We start from the raw sequence: 21,537 nt of genomic DNA, 5'->3' as shown, positions 1-21,537 counted from the left end.
GGCGTCGTGTATGGGACCACTGTCAACAACATAATACTGGAGCAGGTGAATGCCGGCAAAACCAACTTTCTACCCCCCAAGGACCTAAGAAAACGATACTGTGATTTAAAAGTTTCGAGACGAGCATATATCATCGAAAGGTAAAGAGCTGCGAAGATGCAATTAAGTCTTGACAATGTTTTCATCACCAAATGACAGTCAGGCAAATTAGCCAGTTAGCTCGCGCTAGCTTGCTAACCGACTTGCTAATGTTGGCCTTTTCCATCCATTCAGCACGGTTAGCTCGTGGCTGGCTAGATGAGCGGACGACATTACCTGTACCTCCGACATTTAACTTGGCTAGCGTCAGCTAGCATTGGGTAGCTCCACGTCCTTCTGTTGGTTTTTGCACATCTTTGAGACTGCTCGTCTCTTTTAGCTAGCTAACGTTAGATAACGGTTGATCTAAAAGTAATTGGCGTTGGCCGCGAAACAACCCAATGTGTTTCGCATTGCTCATCTTTGCTACCGCGGTAAAGATTGGCTAAATACTCATAGAGCGGCATAACGGCTAGCACTCAGCTTGTTGCTAACACGAACACAGACTCCGCTGCAACTAATGGAACCGTCAGCCAGCTAACATAGGCAACATGAGTTACCCATCCACATTGTGAGACATCCATCCGGGTTTGTCCAATTTTGGCTTTCAACGTAGAGTCTCTGATAGAAATTAATTGTTGACAATGTGTCTGTGTAATTAGCTTATATAACGTTACCGACTCGCTTTTGGTTGACTTTGAGTTTGCTGTGACTTTGAACTAGTTTTCATTAGTCTGACAAGCTAACGTTGGTTTATTCAGTTGGAAATTCGGCAATATCTAAGTAAACTCCCAGATAGCGTATATTAGCAATTATAAGCAGTTTACCATTAATTTTACCGCTCTCGATTTGTAAATTAAATAAGCATTTCTGATAGATTTTAATGGTAAATGTAAGCTAATGCTAATGGTTGCTTGCATACTAGTGAGGTATAGCAGTGAGATCACTAACCTGCGCCTCTGTCAACTAGCTACAGTGCATTGAGAGTAATGTTTAGTGCAGTTGTAAGAAACAGTCATGCTTGACTATTAAATAGCGCAGGAGTGTTAAATATTAGAATATATATGTTCTATTCAATGGCATTGCATACTTGTTTGAAGCATGCACATTTTTATTCATACAGTGCTATGTAAGCTGTGCAATCCTTTACTTGTACTTAATGGGCTATTGAACAGGGTTCATTTTATTTTCCCCTTGTTTAGGATTTGTTGGATCTCAAGTCCCAGGCTCCAAGTGTGCCAACTGGACAGTAAGCCATGGCAGCCATAGTGCCCAAACTCTCCAGCGGTGGTGCTGTCAGGATCCGCTTTAACAGCTTAGACCTGGGCACCACCAGATGGAAAGAGGGAACTTTTGAGATCCTTGAGAAGGACAACAAAATCAGCCTCTGTCTGAGATTCAACTGCGGCGGAGCTCCCAAAACGTTCCAGGTACTGCATAGCAGTGATTCTCAACCTTTTTCATATCAAGGACCCCTAATTTTGTCCACATTAGAGCCACGGACCCCCATTTGATGAGATTTTGTCCCAAATCTGAGCATATTTTTATTGCTAGATATGATTTTGTCCAGAATTCCATGACTGTCTGTATTGCAGGTAGAGAGATAACAGTGAAACTATGATCAAAACAGTCATTCTTCTACATTCTCTAATTGTGTTAACTTCTTGTAAATGAAATAATGCTGAAGTTTAACAATTCATCAATTTGCTGGGGACCCCTGGTGGTCCCTGGACCCCACGTTGAGAACCACTGCTGTATAGGTAGTCACAGTTGTACTGACTTGTCGTGTAGGCAACTAATAAGACCATTGCACGGCAATCTGAAGAGGCGACTTGATGTACCCGATCCCTTGTATCATTTTGAGAGCCACTGCTCAAATTTGGCATACAACTGTCTCATCTGTATAAAATCTATCAGAGCCATCATAGCTTATTTCACTCATAGATGGTCGTTCAAATCCAAAGAATTTGATCTCAGCAGAACAGTATTGGCACAAGACTATTTATCTGTAATATTTATGATAATACAAACACACATACAAAAATAACCCTAACTCTGACATTTAAATTTCTTGAATTGCTTTCTTGCCCTCAGCTCAACCAGAACGTGAAGCATATTTCCCAGAATATGAACCGAATCATGCTGACGTTGAAGGACACCAGTATCATCACCCTGGATAAGATACCTACAACTTTGGCTCAGAAGACTAAAGAATACTTGGAGAAGCTGAAGCAGGGAAAGCAAAGTAATTACACCTGTTTCAAAAATGGGCTATTACAAGTTTTGAATTGGACTTCTACTCAGTTTGATTAACTTGCATAGCTTCTCCTATGGTTGATGACAGTTACAACAATATTGGTTAAAATAAACTCCACAGATGGAAACCAAGGATCTTATTTGTGATGTCAAGTGTCACAACCTATAGCTTGTCCACTGGCGATTAACAGAAGATAGACTTGTAGCGTTTGTTTACAGCTTTGCTTGAGTTATATTAGTTGAGGAAGTAGCAACAGCTTCACTCCTATAGCAGGACTGTCCCTTTTTATCAGAGTCAAAAAGTATTTGGAATATAACAGAATGATTATGAAATTTCATATTCAGTGTTTTTAATTTTCAAGTTCCCTCCAGTTCAGATTTTCAGAGTAATTTTTATGTTTACGATAACAGGAGGTGATTAAAATATCCCAGTGTCTTTGAATGATTAACAGTACTTTGTAGCAGTCGGTTCATAACTTCCTAATTAAGATGGTTTAAGATGAATTATAACAGTACATCTAACAGTGCTTGCTCCATTGATTTCAGATTTCTGAAAATAGAAGTGCACGTCTTGTTGTAGTGTCAACAAAGTTGTTCTCCCATTCATTACAGTAGCAGTCTTCAATTTAGCTTTGTGAGAGACATATTCATAAATCTAGACTTGACGGTCCAAAAAACATCAGTTCATTCACATGGTTTGTTCTTGTTATTTTTGCAGTTTTGAAAACATCCCATGGAAGTGCTAGCTTCAGTGTGCTTGGAAATCGGTCTGTGAAAAACGAGACCAATCCATCTGGGGAGAGACAGGTGACTTAACAACATGCAACTGCATTTTTTGGCATTTTACATATTGAGATTAGCATGTACTTACTTTCTGCTCATGTACTCAGACTCCTAACATCTTCCAGACAACACCAAGGCGGCAGAGTGTGGATGGCAGGGAGGACACAACGCCGCGGAAACCCCTGGGCAGCCCCAGCAGAGCAGCCTCCACTCCCACTCGCACCGGACTCTCTGAGAACAGGTAGTTATACTTTTTATGCATAATTTGAGATGCTAATTCTTAGGAGGAATTCAATTTGAAGATAAGCAGTTGTATCAAAAAGGAAGCTGATATGGAGGTGAGGAATTCTGCACAGAACCAGAATACTTTGTTTGAGGAGCAAGCTGAAGCATCAAATTGCAGCTTTTTGAAATATGAAAATTCCAATGGTCAGTATTGTAATTTTTGTTTCTTGAGTAATTGTGTAGCCTTAACTTGTATCCCATCCTCTTTCCACTGACGACCACTACAACAGGCCCTAGTGTTCAACTGACATAAACCATACCAACAAGTTCCCTAAATGTAGATTTTTTTTTCTCACACAGTATGACAAATATCTGAACAGAAATGGCAAACTAAAATTTAAAATCTTGCTGTATTTTCTTTACTCATTCTGTGGTTCTGAACAGCAGATTTCCAGCACTTTCATAGGAATTGTCAGTTCAGGCTTGTGACATTAGCTGTTCCATCTCTCCCTCACAAATGCTGCTTTTCTCCTTTTCAGGAGCGAGAAGAGGAAGAGACTCCTAACCTCTGACAGCGACCTGACCGAGGACTACCCCAAGGAAAATGACTCGTCAAGGTAAAAGCTAGTGCCTCACTGTGTCCCGACTGAACCGCAGTGATGTTGGGTACATATGAAACAACCAGGCATCTCTCTTCTTTTTGTTAGACTTAACTGATGTGCGTCAAGCTAAGAATTACCATATCACTGTGCGATTTTGGCAAATGTCTTTATCAAGGTATCTGGTGGTAAGACCAGGACAAAGAATGCCTGAATATTTCTAGTATAAGGTGTGTCAGGTATGTGTGTAATTACTATCTGTTTAGATAATAGATCAGTGTGCTGACTGAGAGAGTGTAAGTGTGTGTCTATATTAATAAATTAATTTCAGGTCCTCTGTTTGAGCAGTCAAATAACATCCCAAAATAAAAACAATTTCATAGTAACAACAAGGCCACCACGGACCCAGCCAGGAAGTTCCTGCTGAGCTGCAAAGAGAAGCTGAAGCAGGCAGAGGAGAACCGAAGCTCAGGTAGACTTTTACATCAACAGCTCAGTAAACAATCAGCTGTAACTCCAGTCAACAGCAAAGCCATCCAAACTATTGGTTGTTGATTAATGGGTGCATCTACATGCATAGTAGGGGTTTCTGGCACAACTTCACCTACTTCCAAGGTGCATGGAGAAGGGAAAAGGATCTAAAAAGTTCAAAACTCCAGCAACACTTGTAGTATATAGAACAAAATCTGTCATTAGCCATCATAGTGGGAATTATGTTTTAGTCATGTTGGAAGAATATTGTATTCGTTTCGCAGGGATGCTCAATATTGATTTTTTTTTTTATATGTGTATATATATATAAATGTCCTTTTTATTACCTTGTTACTCGTGTGCTTTAATACCTTTGTACTCCTTGGTCCGCAACCTAGACTTCTATTATTTGCTGTTGTGATGACCCAATTTCCTCGCCAGTCAATAACGTTTATCTTGCATATTAGATTTACACCAACCTGGATAAACTCCAGAGCAATTTGCTGCACTTTTTGTAATTACCCTTTCAAAATGAGATAATAAATGTAATAATGTAGAAGATGGATCTGTGTATTCAGGCCTTTAATTGCGAGTCACTTTTGTTTCACTATGCTTTGTCTCTTTCTCATCAGCTCCACTGGGTTCAACTCCCCTTCAGCCAACTTCATTTTATGGCAGCCGATCTGTGACTAAAGACTACAGCCAGAGCCACTCTTTCCTGGACAGGTGAGAAGCCTTTTAAGTTCCTTTACCGGTGAGCTGAAATGCACCAGCTAGCAGAAATATAAAGCAAGGGTGGGGAATGGACTTTACATATAGTTGCAATTTAGGTTTGGTGTGCAAGTTATCTGCTGCCTGATTTGATGTTATAGGCCCCTTTCACGTCGTGAGAAACCGGTGCATTACAACTTCCCGTGGCAACATTATTTTTGCGAAGAGGTAACTTTAGGCGTAGTTTAGATGCAGGATTCAACAGAAATAGTCTTTGTACTTCACTTATGTTAATTTTGGGCAGGTTGTGGAGCGGTGTGAAGGCCAGAGCTGGCAACAGCAAGTTGTAATGCACCTGTTTCTCAATGCAGAAGCTGTTACCATGACAATATGAAAGGGGCCTATTGGCATTTTTTGTGTTGTAAAAGAATATGGAACACAACAAGATGACTTGATTTTTGACTGGACTGAAAAAAAAAAAGAAAAAACGTTACCGTCAGTTCTCACCTTTACTACAACCCACTCAGGCCATCCAGTACAACACAAACCCCCTCGGCCAAGAGAAGCCTCATGCTGCCGAACCACTCCACTCCCTTCAAGAAGGTGCGCCCCTCTCTGGACTACGGTGGCTGGAACAAGCAAAGGCCGTCCACCCTGGCCCAGCCCCAGACACCACTGCAAGGGTAAGAATATGCCAGAGGGGAACATGTGCAAATCCTCAGCCAATTACTGTATGTCAAAAGTAGGATTGGATTGCATCTATTTTGGATGTTGTTAAACCAAATGACGCACTCATTCAAAGTAAGATTGTCCCCATTGTGTGTCCTACTCATGTGTAAAGCAGTGCGCTGCTGTGGGAAATGTTAATTGTTGGGGAGAGATACCATTGACGCTACCTGTCACAGCTATTGGATGAAACTATCTCCTAAAGTCAGTTTTCCAGCTAAGTTTTATTTGGCAATGCACATTGGTAAATAAACAAAAATTATAATGTATAATAATAACTTGTATAGATATAATAACGCTATTCTGTGTACATTTCCTCTCGTGACAAGATGCAGTCCATTGTCTAATTCTTCCAACTCATCTGTTGTAGATTCTCCAACCTGGGCAACACATGCTACATGAACGCCATCTTGCAGTCTCTCTTCAGCCTCCCCTCCTTCTCCAACGACATGCTGAGACAAAGCATCCCATGGAAGAAGGTGCCCATCAACGCATTGCTCAGGTAATACACTCAGCTTATTCAGTGTGTAGACAGTGGCAGATTCTTGGGAGACAGATATATATGCATAAGTCTACAGAGGGTAGAAAAAGGGTGTGTAGGCGTGTGTTGTAAATCAGATATATCAATGTATTCAATTTACAGATGTAGATATCGTATACAGAATGATTTGGACATGTGCATTGCCATCTTCACTCCCTGCAGGCGTTTTGCCCACCTCATGGTCAAGAAAGACGTGGGCTGTCCAGAGACAAAAAAGGACCTCCTGAGGAAGGTGAAGAGTGCCATCTCCTCCACAGCCGAGCGCTTCTCTGGATACATGCAGAATGTAAGACACCTCTAAAATGACTCATGCTATGTAGTTTTGGTGTACCAGTACTGGAAAAAGTACCATAGTAATTAGAATAATGATCCTATTCTAGACTTTTTCCAGAACAGTTACTTTATTTTGTGGTGATTTATGTACATGCAGATTTAGTTATGACTAGATGACTTTAGATACACTCCTTCCTGAGGTAGGTGCTGTATTACTGCTGAATTGCAGAATTGATGGCAGAACAAATTCTGCAATTTTAACTTGGTGACCCCAGGATTAGGTACATTTACCTGTGCACAATACTCTGGTCACTGTGAATTATCAAATTATGGCAATAGTTTGATTAAAGCACGTACATGAAGTTATGGGATTGCTGCCAGTAACCCAGGTTTACATGGATTCATTTGATCATTTTGTTATATTGCTCTGAAAGGGATGTGACTCGGTGAGACGCAGCCCACGGTCATCTCCATATCAAACTAGAAAATGTGCTCAGTAGAGCACAGACCTTCACCATGTCTGACAACACCCCGCAAGGAAGTTATGCACCTTTTGGTGATATGCCATGCCCACCACCACGCCCCCCTTTTGGCCAGTCGACATGAAAAGTTAATCAGTTCTTCCTCGGGCCATAACCAAGCTCCATACCAAATTTTGTGCAAATCCATGCCTAACTTTTTGAGATATCCTGCTAACAGACACAAACACACAGACAAGGGTGAAAAAAATTACCTCCTTGGCAGAGGTAACAAAGAGATCGGATTATAAGTGTGCATGTAAATGTACCCTTTGAAAGTCTCCATTGAAGTTGAAAGTCCACTGACTCAATCTGATGTGTGTAGGGCTGAAACGATTCCTCGAGAAACTCGAGTAACTCGATTACTAAAAATCATCGATGCAAATTCTTTGCATCGAAGCTTCGTTTAATCCATATAACTATATACACACTCAGTGATTCGCACAGATGATTATTACTGTTGCACAACGCGCTGGAGAAAGAGAGAGAAAATAGCGAGGGGAGAAGAGACAGGCCAGAGAAAACGACAGAAAGTGTCCAAAGTTTCGGATCCAGTGTTGCCAACTTGGCGACTTTGTCGCTGGACTTAGCGACTTTTCAGACCCCCCTGGCGACTTTATTTCTCAAGAGCGACTAGCGACAAATCTGCCGACTTTTTCTGACCATGGGAAGCAATGTTAATGTGTTGAATCCCAAAGCATTTGGCAATAAATTGGTTCGGCTGATGCCGGTTTTCTCTACTTGCTTGTCTAATCCAGAGAGGTCTGACGGTCACAGCGCTTCCCACACACAGCGTAGCTCCCTCCCTCCGCTGAGAGCAGGGACTGTAGGATAGGGTCCACTTGTAATTGCTACCGGCGTACGCCGAAACTGGCCGGGTGGGCGGAGTCAGCACTTAATATTAAAACGGGATGAGATGAAGGCTAGTAAAGAATGCACGTTAATTATGGCTATATGTAATGGCTAGTTAAGAACGTAAATCAATATGGTGGCTAGTTATGATGTCCCTAAGTTAGCTAAGTTTTGCTCAAGAAAATAACCACAGAAAATAAAATGCTGCAGTCAATTTGTGAAAGCCTGAGCTTCATTCATGTTATTATTATGATAGTCACACACACACACACACACACACACACCTACTCCCCTCACAGTGATGCATAAAATACCCCAGAAAGCAAAATATCAGGTGGTGTAAGTAGCAATTGGAGCCTAAAATGCACCAGTCCAATACAGCAGGTATATTCAGTTTAGTTTGATTGCAGTGAGTAGGGTCAGCAGGTGTAGGGCAACCCTTCAACATAGTAAATAAATGTACATTAGCCAGTCTTATGAACTTGTATGATATTTAGGCCTAGTAATAAATATCAATAATAATTATTATTTCACCTCGTTTTCAGTAAATCACAGTGTCGTATGGACAGCTTCGTGCGGACAGCTTTTCTCTTTTGTATATTTACTATTGCTCTTTAATAAAGCAAAAGTATTTCTTATCCGATTACTCGATTAATCGATGGGATAATCGGTAGAATACTCGATTACTAAAATAATCGATAGCTGCAGCCCTAGATGTGTGCCTAATTCTGTCTCTCCATGTTCCCCCATCCCTCAGGATGCCCATGAGTTCCTGAGTCAGTGTTTGGACCAGCTGAAGGAGGATGTGGAGAAGATGAATAAGAGCTGGAGGAATGAAGCGGCAGCCTCCTTGTCGTCCTCTGTGGTGTGCGAGGACGGCCAGCAGGGGACGGCAACATCGCCAGCAGCCAAGGCGGAGCCTGGTGAAGAGGTTGATACCTCCCGCATCTACACCTGCCCCGTGGTGGTTAATATGGAATTTGAGGTGCAGCATACCATCACCTGCAAAGGGTGAGGCCCGTCTCCTCTTGAAATTGACATCTGAACTGAAGAGAGATCAGCAAAACCTGTGATCACTGATAGAGAACATGGGAAATAGAAAATATATAGTTTAACCTTTATCCCCCTGAAGAAGTCCTGGGCTAATATTTAGAACTGGTGCTTCACGATACATCTTGATAAAGTACCTAACTAAGCACTGTTTTAATGCTACAACCTGCACTAGAATGAAAATGAGGATGAGCATGGGACCAAAGCCAATATTACACCCAGCTACCATTTCTACAAAACATCACAGGGGAAATACTGGATTATACAGGAGAAAAGCTTTAGTCCCGATGCCCTATAGGGCTACGTCATGTTTGTCATCAGTGATAGTGATAGGTTGTACCTACTTGTTTCCATAATGGCTTTGCCAAAAACTGCAACATCAGATCTAGAATTCAATGCAGACCCAAGTGTGAAGTGACTGCGGTGAAATTGAAAGGTGTGTCATATCTGCATGATGTGTTGCAGCTGTGGGGAGGCGGTGACCAAGCGGGAGCAGTTCAATGACTTGTCCATCGACCTGCCACGCAGAAAGAAAACCCTCCCGCTTCGCTCCATCCAGGATTCTCTTGATCTCTTTTTCAGGGTGAGGCGTCTGCTACTAACAAGCTTTAAGGATTTCAGGTTTTTTGGATACCCAACTCCCATCCATTTTTAATGGAAGGTTTTACCACCTTTTCCTGCTTTTTTTTATGGTCTGTGTTGAAAGAACCAACCCTAACCCTGCATGAAACTACCAAGCCTTAATTGGTGATATTAAGTCTGACTATGTAACACCTGAAACCTGACTGACAGTTTCTTTTTCCTTTTGCAGATGGAAGAAATTGAGTACTCGTGTGAGAAGTGCAATGGGAAAGCAGCAACAGTGACACATAAATTCAGCAAACTGCCCAGGTACACAGACACACAGAAACTGTTAATAGAAACACACATGCACCTCATGTTTGCCAGTGTTTTTTGGCATGGTTTGGTTTTTTGGCATTGCTTTTGTCTACAAGGTGAAGAATAGAAATGAGACCCCTTTTACAGAGAAATCTGCTTTTCTGCCCCTTTGCCCTGCTACATCTCTCTGTGCTGTCAGTTTCACCTGTATCTTTACATCGTTAAATTACTAGCCTTTGACATTATTATCTACTCCAGAGTTTCCGTTATATACATTTTGCAAAATTATTGCCGCCGCTGCTTCAGAATTTTATTAAATGTCATGAAATCGCAATTACACGACTCTGCAGAGGGCTTTTAATTTGAAACGATGGATACAGGAAGTGGCGACACCCGGCCGAGGCGAGAGGGAGAGAGAGAAAGAAGAGAAAAAGAAAGACAAGAGAGAGAAAGGTAGATTAAGGCTGCGTTCTCACATAGCGTTTTTTGATGTGGAAAAAGCGCTGCCTGGAGCGCTTTATGTGAGGAGAAATAAAAAGCGGATCACGGCAACGTCACCTGACGTTAGCTGAGCAGCTGCTAGCTCACTAACCAGCTGGTTCACTTCTAGCAAACAATACAGTGTTGTGCAACAAGCAAAGGCTTACCAGATTTTTCCAATACATGTCCAGTATAATCCATACTGCCTTTAAGATCGCTGTTGCGGTAACGGAAATTCACTTATTACAACGTCCGATTTCTCCACCGGCACTTTCACTTTCTTCACATTTGTTGTTGCTATGGGAAACGGCCAGCGTCTCTGTCATCGCAATTGGTCGGCTGGGAAAAAGCGGTTCACGTCACCCGGCGCTTTTCTGAAAAGTTGAACATTTCTCAACTTTTGAAACCGCTCCGCTCTGACGATAAAAACGCCGCTGCAGCACTTTTCGGGAGCGGCTGCGTTTTGTGCGCCTTGCAGCCGCTTCCCATTACTTTTAATGAGAAAAGGGCGCTGGCAGTTGGGGAAAAAACGCTGTGTGAACGCAGCCTTACTTCAATAAACGTCGGTAAAATAATTGCCAACGATGTTTATATAAGCTATGTATTAAAATATTCCTGATTGCATTTTCAGATGAATTTGTTAAAATATTTCTCCAAGAAGAGAAAGATGCCTGATGTCAATGAGGAAGATAGTCAGGTAACGTTACTTTAGCAAGGGAAGGACTCAAGGTTCTTAGCTATGCCCCGAAGTTTTGAAGGGAAAGAAATGCCTTCTGGTTCTAAAATATGTAACGTTAGTGGTGGCTACTACAATATTTTAATGTTCTTACTGGTTGCGTGATCAAATATTTGTGATGTGAGAGAATTATCTAACATTACTCATTCTCAAATGTAACCTTATTAGACAAGTAGACAGGCAGGAGTAGTGGAGCAGGAGAGCAGAGTGAAGCAGGAGAGAGGGCAGAAAGTGAGGAGAGTATGTTCTAAAGTTTGTTTTGCTGTCAAGTGTCACTTTATTTCATATTTTTTAATTACCTATTGATATTCACTCCGACCGCCGGCGTACTACGCGCGTGCACCACCCAGGTACAACAAAACTCTCCCCCGCTGCTAAAAAAAATCCTAGAGGAAACACTGTACTCTGTTTTTACTGCTCAGCAGCTCCTCTGGTCCAGACTGTCCCTGCTCCTCCTCAGGACGAGTCCTTTTCCTTCTTTGAAAATATTTTCAGTATTAATCTGGATTGAGGGAGCAAACATTCAGAGTCAGAGTTAAAAAGTTAATATTAACGTTATCGGTCCACTCAGTGGATACTGACTAGCAGCTAGGCTATACAGCGTGCTAATCTCGGAAACTCAGCTGTATTCCGAGTAACGCTAACTGTTAGTTCTTCTTTTTGGGAATTCAGTCGGCCGTCTTCTTGGCATGGAAAAAAAATCTCCCTCACGCGTGTGCAGTGGGAGGCGAACAGACGGGTCCGGTGAGAGAGAGACAGAGACCGAGCAACAGAGAGAGAGAGAGAGGGAGCAACAGAGAAAGCGAGCGAGAGATGGAGAGAGAGAGATGGCGTGGAGCAATTAGGGGCTGAGCGAATCAATGCGCTACACGCAGTTCTACGATTAAATAGTGAAAAAAAAGAAAATTTGGCGGTCAGTGTTGATATTGTGGTGGCCCGCAACAAAGTTTTCTATGTGTGGGAAACCCTGGAGGGGTAGAGCGAGGGGAGATTGTCCACTAGTTAATCGATCGCGGATGGCGTTGTTCTCTTGGACGGATAAAAAAATAAAAAATGCTAAAATAGGTTAATATACCTGGGCGGCCGCCCAAGTAAAGTCTATGTGTGGGAAACACTGATAATAATATGTATGTAAGTGTATGAAGCTGCATCTATAGTATCTCAGTTTTGTGTCCAACGGAAACATCACCTCACACGTGTTTTTCTCGTTATTTACAATGGAATGGCGGTGTTGTACATAACTGACAGCGCTAAGAAGTCACCAGTTTTAAATATTGGGTGCCAAGCACAGTCAGTGCTTCCCACCAGCAGCTGTGTAGCACTGCCTTATGAAAAAAGAGGTGCCAGGTAAACACAGAGGTTAATTCCTGCTCTCCTTCTGGTGGCACTTTCCTTCCACACAGAGTGCTCATCCTACATCTGAAGCGGTACAGCTTTAACGCCCAGCTGTCTCTGAACAGCAAGTTGGGCCAACAGGTGGTGATTCCCCGCTACCTGACCCTGTTGTCCCACTGCACTGAAGCCACACGACCCCCCCTCAGCCTCGGCTGGAGTGCCCAAGCCGCCATGTAAGACCCCAAAACACCCTAAACACCTCCAAACAAAATGTATGGAAGATGATTTTAACGATTTCAAAGTCTTGATAAGTGTAGGAATTTAACTTTAGGGGTGGGGTTGCACATATGCCTGTACACTTTTTGCAGATGTAGACCCACTGTCATTTCATGTATTGTGAATGATCCTCTGCTTTGTAGTGATGCAGCCTACTTGACACTCATATTGCCGAGCTCCCACCAGCATTAAAATGAAAAATGCATAAGAACCCCGCCCTATGATTTTAACTGAATACATTTTAACTGACTAGGATGCATTACCTTTGGCTCTACTGTCTGAGAGAGAATGGTTGAATGATAAAGAGCAAATATTTGGCTTCTAACCGTTTTTTTTTTCTCGTGCTCTCAAAGGTCCCGAACACTCAAGACCTCCCAGTCTGTCAATTCCTCTACAGCACCTCTCCGGTAAGTCCTGCAGATTCTGCAAGACTTTAAAATGCTGACATCAAATAGAGAAAAAGCTTTGAACCAGTATTTGAATACAGTATGACGGTATAGGAAGAACATGCAAAAAGACAAATTTCACTTATCTTCCTCTTAATCTTCTTTCTCATTTAAGTGTTCTAATTTGTCAAGTTCTTGTGTGACTAGTCCCCAAATTTAGATTTCTATAGTGAGTTTTATCTTTAACGATTGTCCTGATAACTGTGTATAGGCGGACAGGTGGGAAGATGGCCATTTCCAGCTGCAACTCTATCCTCGTGGACTCGGACAGTGAGGAGGAGCTGAACAGGAAGGTGAACGGGGGCCGCAAGCGGCGACTCAGCGACTGTCTGCCTGATGACGACGACCGGCCGGAGGAGGTGGGCACCAGCTGATGGACTTTGGCTTTGATGCTTCAACCAAATTTTTTTCCTCAGTTGCCGTTTTGACACTTGTGTTTATGGCTTCAGCGGGGAGCGACAATGGAGCCAGCAGACTTCGGAGGTATAAACGACGATGAGATGCTGGCGGCCGTGCTGGAGATGAGTCGTCAAGAGGCCGGGCTCTCGGCTCCGCCCCCTCTGGAGGACGAGCCAACCAGCAGCCCTGACACAGGCTTTGGGGACGCAGATGCGCACGACCTGGCCTATCACACAGATCTGATGGACACAGACAGCAAACAGCCTGCAGGTACTGCTATAGCATGTGGAGAAATACATTAAGGTTTCTACGTGAGGCATTGTCAATCTTTGATGTCTGTCTTTTAAGATTTAAAGACAGTAGGCATGGTATTGGTATGAAAGTAGTATAGAAATGTATCAATTAATTCATGTCTTGCTGCTAATAATTTTCACACACAAAAAAAAAATGTAATACACTAAACATTTGTGAGTCGTGAAAGGCAGCTTCACCATTCATTAACCCAAATATATGGGTGTATAAGTGGAGATAATTTCAGTACATATTAAAAGTTAGCTGACGTGTGTGTTGTCTAGACGTGCTGGACTCCCTGGACCTGACCATGGATGAGAACAAGGAGAACCAAACCCCAGAGGGCGTGCAGCCGCAGGGGGAGCTGGACTGGGTTCAGCAGTACAGTCTGGATCAGGAGAGGGAGGAGCAGGAGCTGCAGCAGGCGCTCGCCCAGAGCCTCCAGGAGCATGTAAGACCCAATGTTATGTTTGTCAACACACTACTATTTTCATTTCAAGTTTGAAACTTGGTTATATATGAGATGGTATACAATCTTTTGTCCTTTTTTAAATAAATTTTATGAAAGTTCTGAATGAGTAAATATTTTGTCCCCCTCCCCATACAGGAGGCCCAAGAAATGAGAGAGGACGATGATCTGAAGAGAGCCACTGAGCTCAGCTTGCAAGGTACAGAGCGCCCTTCCTGTAGATGGTTTGAATATTGAGCAGCCTGTTGAAACTTGTACAGCGTAGTTCAGGCTCACTGTAGCAGCAGAATTTCAGATGCTTTATCCATTAACCCAACTCAGTCTAAAAATTAAGGTTTTTATGAACATGAAAATCCAGGAGTTGTTATCAAATTTGATAAGTGATTACTGGTAAAGTTATGGAAAAACGGGGATTGACAGGGAAAAGCGGGAGAAATTTGATGTTTCCTGTAGAGCTCAGAAATGTGTATAATTATTTTTTTAAGAGGTAATAACTTCAATTTCAAAACTGCTGGGTGTAAATTCTCCTTTTGACCAAGTAAAGGGAAGTAAAAGTCAGTTACTCGGAAAATACTGTTACATGCAAACACAAACAGACATAGAAGTAATGGTCTTTGAAAGGTAATGATGTATCATTTGTTAATATATATACATTAGAAACTCAGATAATTTGATGGGACAAGTAGACAGTTGATGCAGAAGGATAATGTAACGCAGTAGTTTGGTTTTGACTCACCTGTATCCCCATCACATCCACCAGAGTTCAACAACTCTCTGCCAGAGCTGCTGTGCTCAGACGAAGACTCCGGCAACGAGGACGTGCTGGACATGGAGTACAGCGAAGCAGAGGCCGAGGACCTGAAGAGGAACGCTGAGGTACTAAACATCCTACTGCTAGAAAAAATGACCTAGCTCATGAGTCACGTGCTATTATTGGATAGGGGTGTAACGATTCAATCCAATCAATTCTTACAGCAAAGATTCAGTGCATCATAAAATCTCACATTCTGGCCACGATTCGATTAATTTCGATGCTTCCAAAAAGTGTATAACATAACGTACATAGTAAAAAAATAACTTTAACTCATACAGTCAGCAATAATTAAACATATGTAAACCTTACACCAAGGTACTAGTTCAGAGCATTACATTTATTTTAAATGCAAAACTTAAAGTTAAGTTTCAAATGACAACAGCTCAGTGTGTCTATAGTATTATTTCCAACTTTTTCTAACCTACACCCTTTCTACCTTCTATTTTACAAAACACCTTAATGCGATCTTAATCCATCCAAACGTTTCAAATTGTTGCAGTTGGCTTTCTAACTTTGGTTTTAAGGCTTTTTTGACCAGAATTTGATTTGCTTATATGAAGACCCAGCCTGTTGTAAATGGCAGGCTATTATGTGATACCACGCATCTACTGGCAGTTTTACTGTAACCTTTGGGTACACTGAACTGCCTCCAGTCTTAATTGTGATAGCTGTGTAATAATAAACCCTCTAATCCACAGAGTGGAGACCTGGCCAACTCGTTTAGACTCATCAGTGTGGTCAGTCACATTGGGAGCAGCTCGTCCTCTGGTGAGCAGTTGTGTGTGTTTGTGTGTGTCCTAGTGTTGTTGGATTCTCTATGCAATTTACCGCATAGTAGTTGTTTTATAGTTATCCATCAGCTACAAGAAAGCAAGTTAAAATTATTAGAGGTATCAAACTTGAAGAATGTCTGATGCAAACAAATCAGTGAACTAATCAGTGAAATCATCTGCTGCAGTGTTTGAAAACCTGACTAATCTTGGCACATGGTTGCATACCCCTGGTTGCGTGTCTTCACATGAAGTTTATTTTCCTACCCTAGGCCATTACATCAGCGACGTGTTCGACATGAAGAAGCAGTCGTGGCTGACCTACAATGACCTGGATGTGTCGCGCACACAGGAAGCCGCTGTCCAGCGAGACCGTGACCGCAGCGGATACATTTTCTTCTACATGCACAAGTGAGTTGGCAATATAAACAGAGAAGACTTGAAGTAAAAGCGTTGTGGCGGCTTGGCTACCCATACTGGCATTGCCTGGTCCTACCCAGACTCTTTGACCCAAGGAGTCTGGGGACTTTCTTTGATGTTGCCTACAGCGATGCCGTCACTATTGAGGAGGTGGGTGGTGGTGTGATTTTCTTTGATTCATCTTGTCACTCAGTCGAGCCCCTTGAACTATTCTGTCCTCTAGGGGGCGTTTATCAGCTAACAGAGCAACACAGCTTACCTGTGAACAACGAGCTACACCTCCCATCCAGCTGTAGCTTGTTTCTGTCTGCTTGGTCCAGACAATGGGCGTTAGTATTTACATTCACCATGTTGTCATACATCAGGTAAATTCTGGATGCTTAGCAACTTAATGACGCTGCTTACCCTCATTTCAGCGACACATCTGGCAAACATTTAACCTAACACAAAAGTTAAGCACGTTCCAGTTCAGAGCACATTGTTCAGCTCCGTCTCAGGTTTCTACACCTTCCAACTACAGCTTCCGCTAGGCTGATAGTGACAGTTTTTGCTGTAGATTTTTTTTTTTTTTTTTGACATGGGGTTAATTTTGTTTGAGACCCAGGTTCCAGATCCAAGCAAACACTGCATACTGGAATTGCATTCTGTGTAGTAATGTACTCCTATGTATGTCTTTGTGTTACTGCATTACATAAGTAACCTGACAGCAGTTTTTGTCCTCATGATGCAAAGCTGGACACTGATTTCTTGCCCTTGTCTGTGTGTCCCCAGGGACGTGTTTGAGGAGTTGTCTGAAATGGAGAGGACTGGAGCCAGCAGCATTTCAGAGGCAGGAAGGAGCGTCCTGCAGCCCCTCTGAGCACTACGTCATTGGACACACAAACACACTCACCCACACCCTGGTAGACGGAGCTCTCCTGTGAACAAACTCGAGTACTACTGATTGCCGTCCATTTTGGTCGTCTTCAGGCACTTCCCTTCCTCTACAAGTCACTAAAAACCAGGCTAAGTTAGTACCTGTAAATGCCACCACAGGCAGGAAACTGTCAAGACTCTTAAGATACCAGAAATGCAGTTAAAAAAATAACTTTGTTCCATGGATCAAATTTTGCCTCCACATTTTGGGGCTGGATTTTTTCTTTGCTATGATTTTATCAAACAACTCTTTTGTAAAGGTTTATTTTGTCTTTTTGTTGTTGTTTTTTTTGGCACACTTCTCTCTGAACTTTAATGCCATTCATTCAGACCTTCACTTCAAAGCAACTATCAGACACCAGATGATGCTGGTGTTCCTTGGATTGTATGGTTTGCAGACCTTTATTTCCCATATAAACTATTAAATAAAGATATATTCTATGTTGGAGTATAAGCTATTATAGAGTTAGAGGGTTGTTGTATTCAGCGGGTACATGTGGTGCAATATTTATGTTCTGGCACAAACTGGCCGATTCTGATCAGCTTTCTGTCACAGAGTTTGAGTGCGGATGTTTTCCCAGTTGCTTTCTATGCTTAACTCATGAAATATGTGCGTGTGGCTGTCTCCATGTTTTATAATTCTAAAAAATATTTACAAGCTCAATAGTAATAACACAGCTTGTCTTTTCTGAACTCTCTTCTAGGGGGTTTCCCCTTGTGCCTCCCAGGAAAAACTTTTTATAAATATGTATACAGAGCTTTACTTTGAAAGTTGCACAACCACTTTGTTTAGAATGTGTTTGTCAAACCTCACAAAATACTGTTTTCAGTGTGTAAATCAGATAGGTGTTCCTCTTTAAAAGGCCAACAGATTTTTCTATTTATTGCAACATAGGGTTTTAAGTTGTCATGGCTGATCAATCAAGATAAGATGAACCTTCATCCCTTTGGGGAAATGAAATTAACATTCCCTGACCAGGAATCAAACCTGGGCCACGGTGATGAGAAATCCTAAACTAGACCACCAGGGAAGCTAACAATATAGCGCAATGTGTCTTTTTTCCACTGTCTTATATGGTCAGTATACAGTATTTAACACTTCAGACTTCCTCTGCTAACCCTGTTCAGCTAGTTCTTATAAAATCCCCTGCTTGCTTACAGATGAGAAGCACATGGGAGTAGAGCTGGGTATTGGAAGGTGTGTTTTTGTTTTATTTTTTATTCCTGTACTGGTTCCAATACCTCAAACTCAATACTGTTTCTAAAGCCAAGTTCTTTGATACCATTGTTAAATGAAATCACATTTCAATGTCACAGTTGATTTTGTGTAACATTCATACATGCTATCTGCTTAACAGAATCAGACCACACTAATTTAATTTCCTCAGATGCAGACAAACCTGAAGAAAAGTTGAGTTCTCATTGTAGTAATTCAGCATTTTAAAAATCACTGATACCAAAAAATCAGTACGGATAAAATATATTTTGATAGTCATGCAGTCGTATGTGGCTGGGCTTTCAGGAAGGGTGCACCACTACCAGATGATTGTTCTGGCAGTATTTTGTAGCACCATGATCAACGTGAGCCCAGTTGTGACGTCAGGCAAAAGTTGTTGCGCAAATTGGTCCGCTTGTTTTACATACGCCTTGGATTCACGGTTCTGAAACATTGCGCCTTCCTGAACACGTCCCAAACGCAGTGTGCAGAGGGCATTTGTGAAGTAAGAATGAACAGCTTTTTTTCTACCCGTTCATACAGTATTTGACTCTTCCTAAAGCAGATTTTAATAAAAGATTACAGTGAAAGTGTGCAAAGAGTTTTAATTTAATGCTTAAAACACTTGTACAGCTTAACACTTAAATCCAGTGTTTCAGAGGGATAAGAAACAAACTCCTGTATGTGCAGTGCCTATTGATGTGTCCTTAAAAAAAACAGTAGTAGTAAAACTTGATTGTGCAGAAGACCGCTGTCGGTGTCCTTCCATTTGTCCATGAGTCATGGCACCACTGTTTAAATCAGTAGTCCATCTGTGGTAGTGTACAGGCAAAAATAAGTATCATCCCCAGTGCAATGTTCATATCTCAGAGATGACAGACCGTCACCTGTCTTGACTGCATCTCTTTGTCAGCGGCTCCAGCTGTCGGCCGGTGAGTCTGTTGTACTCATTCAGGATGTAGCTTTCCCTCTGCAGCATCTGGAAGCAAATTCAAAACATATCAGTATTGTTGTATTTCAGAGATGTATTAAAAATGAACTTAGTCAATGGAACTTCTCTCCAGCTAGTCAGCACCCTCCCTTTTTTCAAGGGGGACGTGTATGTGTGTGTGTGTGTGTGTGTGCATATCCTGCTTCCTCTTTAACTGAGATCTCCATACACACCTCAGTCCATTCCTCCTCTGTCTCGTGCCTGTAGCCCAGCAGGTGACAGATGCCATGAGCAGTGACAACCTGAGCCATGAGAAAAAGAGGAAGAATTAAATGTATTTGGATAGTGGAAGTCACAGTTAAAATAGTACTATGTATCACCAAATGGTCTCTGTACTCATGGGGATGAGGTACTACTATTGCATTCAAGTTAATTACTGCAAGAGAAGCATAACAAAGCAGTGTCCCATTTGCCAATAAATGACTTGAATACAATAGTGGACATGTGCTGCTTGGGGAAAAAAGTCCCTGTACAAAGCTGTACAGTTATAAGTGGGATGAACAAGGTTGAACATGAAAGATGGCCAACAAATTGATCTTGGATTAAATAAAAAACAACGTGCAGTCCTGCAGACTCACAGTGAGAACCCCATGCAGATCCAGGGATTCTTCCTGACACTGTTTCATCATGAACTCGACTCCCAAGAAAACGTCCCCGAGGTTGAGCTCATCTCTGTGAAGGGGACAAGGCAGCTTACCAGGCCTCAGGTCCTGAAACACAAAACTTACTTCAGTGGTGGTTTCTGAAAAGTGGAAAAACATTTTGAGAATTACCCTGTTGCTCTGTCAGCAGGACTGTTAATCGTCTGGATATAGACTTGGGTAGCTTGTTTCAAGATTGAGGACAATATTTGTGAACATAAACAATTCTCTCTGGACTGAAAACACTAATAGATTATGAGGCTCCACAAAATCACTATAAAATGTCACTGTATGGAGCATCTCCAAATTAAATTATACATCTTATTGACATCCTATTCGAGTCCTGTTGGTTTATGGCTTTTTGAAAGAGCCATTAGTAAATATTAGTGTTGACAAACATATCAGACTGTCCTAGATCGGGATAGGATATAGGGCTGGGCAATATGGTTGAAATCAATATCACAATAATCAGGATGTTTTTAGATATCCATATGTAGCTACAAAAAAACAAAACTGAAAATGTAAAATAATATTCCCACCATACCTCATTTTGTCAGAGTTTTAAAATAAAATGTGCTTGTTATCATCAAATTAGACAGCAGAATTGTGTGTCACACGATATCCCAAAATCACCATATTACTAAGATATGATTCCACTGACAGACGATTAACGATAATATTGAATTATCGCCCAGCCTAAATGTGAATTCTTTAAATGCATCCATAAATCACCAGTGAGCATGTTTGAGAGTACATGGAGTCGACTTTACCTCGTAGAATGGAAATGAGAGGACATCCGTAGGCATATTCTTCTTCCTGTAGATGTTATTGATGTGTTGGATCTTGCGATTATCCACGCAAACGATGCCCAAATCAAATTTCTGGATGCCCAGTATGTGCCTCAGTGTGTCCACATCCTTACGCAGTCTGGCGCGGCGAAGAGGCACCACCTTCTGGAGGTTCCGCAGAACTACGCCCATTATGATATTTCAGTTAAAAATGAGAAGAAAGTAGCGATTAAAAACGCAAAGGAGACATGGGATAAAATAAATAACGACCCACTCCAGAAATCGGACAGTTAATTAGGCGGTAGCAAGTTCGATAAGGTTAGTTAGTTAGCTAACTTAGCTCGTTAGCTAACTGTGCAGTCATTCCAGGCAGGCGGGATTCAAGGTGACACGTACCGGCTGTAACAACATAGTTCCCCAAGACAGACGCTGTACGCCTTTCTGACTTGTGTGGATATAACCATAGATCACCGAATTAAAATCTACTTTAACGTAAAGAGAAATTGCTTGCTAACGTATCGCAGCCTCGTAGGGCGACGAGATGATGGTAACGTCGGTGATGGAGGAACCGAAGCTAGCAGCCGGGAC

At 41.9% G+C, this 21,537-nt stretch overlaps 2 protein-coding genes across 3 annotated transcripts; one reads left to right on the top strand and one right to left on the bottom strand.

The window, feature by feature from the left end:
• The first annotated feature begins 5 nt into the window (after window positions 1–5).
• On the top strand, window positions 6–17,756 carry usp37 (ubiquitin specific peptidase 37). 2 transcript variants are annotated; one of them, XM_071921680.2, is made up of 24 exons: window positions 6–140; window positions 1,281–1,508; window positions 2,173–2,323; window positions 3,053–3,141; window positions 3,243–3,358; window positions 3,882–3,959; window positions 4,325–4,413; window positions 5,045–5,138; window positions 5,651–5,806; window positions 6,220–6,351; window positions 6,553–6,676; window positions 8,791–9,044; window positions 9,549–9,666; window positions 9,895–9,974; window positions 12,582–12,746; window positions 13,143–13,196; window positions 13,447–13,594; window positions 13,685–13,904; window positions 14,210–14,376; window positions 14,533–14,593; window positions 15,155–15,270; window positions 15,907–15,976; window positions 16,251–16,389; window positions 17,170–17,756. In XM_071921680.2, the coding sequence occupies exons 2-24, from the start codon at window positions 1,335–1,337 to the stop codon at window positions 17,255–17,257; spliced, it is 2,883 nt and encodes a 960-aa protein (XP_071777781.2). In that variant the 5' UTR covers window positions 6–140; window positions 1,281–1,334; the 3' UTR covers window positions 17,258–17,756. The 2 variants fall into 2 exon arrangements, with proteins under 2 accessions (XP_071777781.2, XP_071777780.2); XM_071921679.2 differs by having other exon boundaries at window positions 3,225–3,358.
• A 1,361-nt stretch (window positions 17,757–19,117) lies between these two features.
• On the bottom strand, window positions 19,118–21,498 carry ybey (ybeY metalloendoribonuclease). The gene is made up of 4 exons (XM_071921682.2): window positions 20,932–21,498; window positions 20,099–20,230; window positions 19,694–19,762; window positions 19,118–19,508 (listed from the first exon to the last, which is right to left on the bottom strand). The coding sequence occupies exons 1-4, from the start codon at window positions 21,139–21,141 to the stop codon at window positions 19,413–19,415; spliced, it is 507 nt and encodes a 168-aa protein (XP_071777783.1). The 5' UTR covers window positions 21,142–21,498; the 3' UTR covers window positions 19,118–19,412.
• Between the last annotated feature and the right edge of the window lie 39 nt (window positions 21,499–21,537).

This window comes from Centroberyx gerrardi, chromosome 10, assembly GCF_048128805.1.
Source record: "Centroberyx gerrardi isolate f3 chromosome 10, fCenGer3.hap1.cur.20231027, whole genome shotgun sequence".
Lineage (NCBI taxonomy): Eukaryota > Metazoa > Chordata > Actinopteri > Beryciformes > Berycidae > Centroberyx > Centroberyx gerrardi.
Note: the sequence above shows the minus strand (reverse complement) of the source record. Positions and strands in the feature narration are given on the sequence as shown.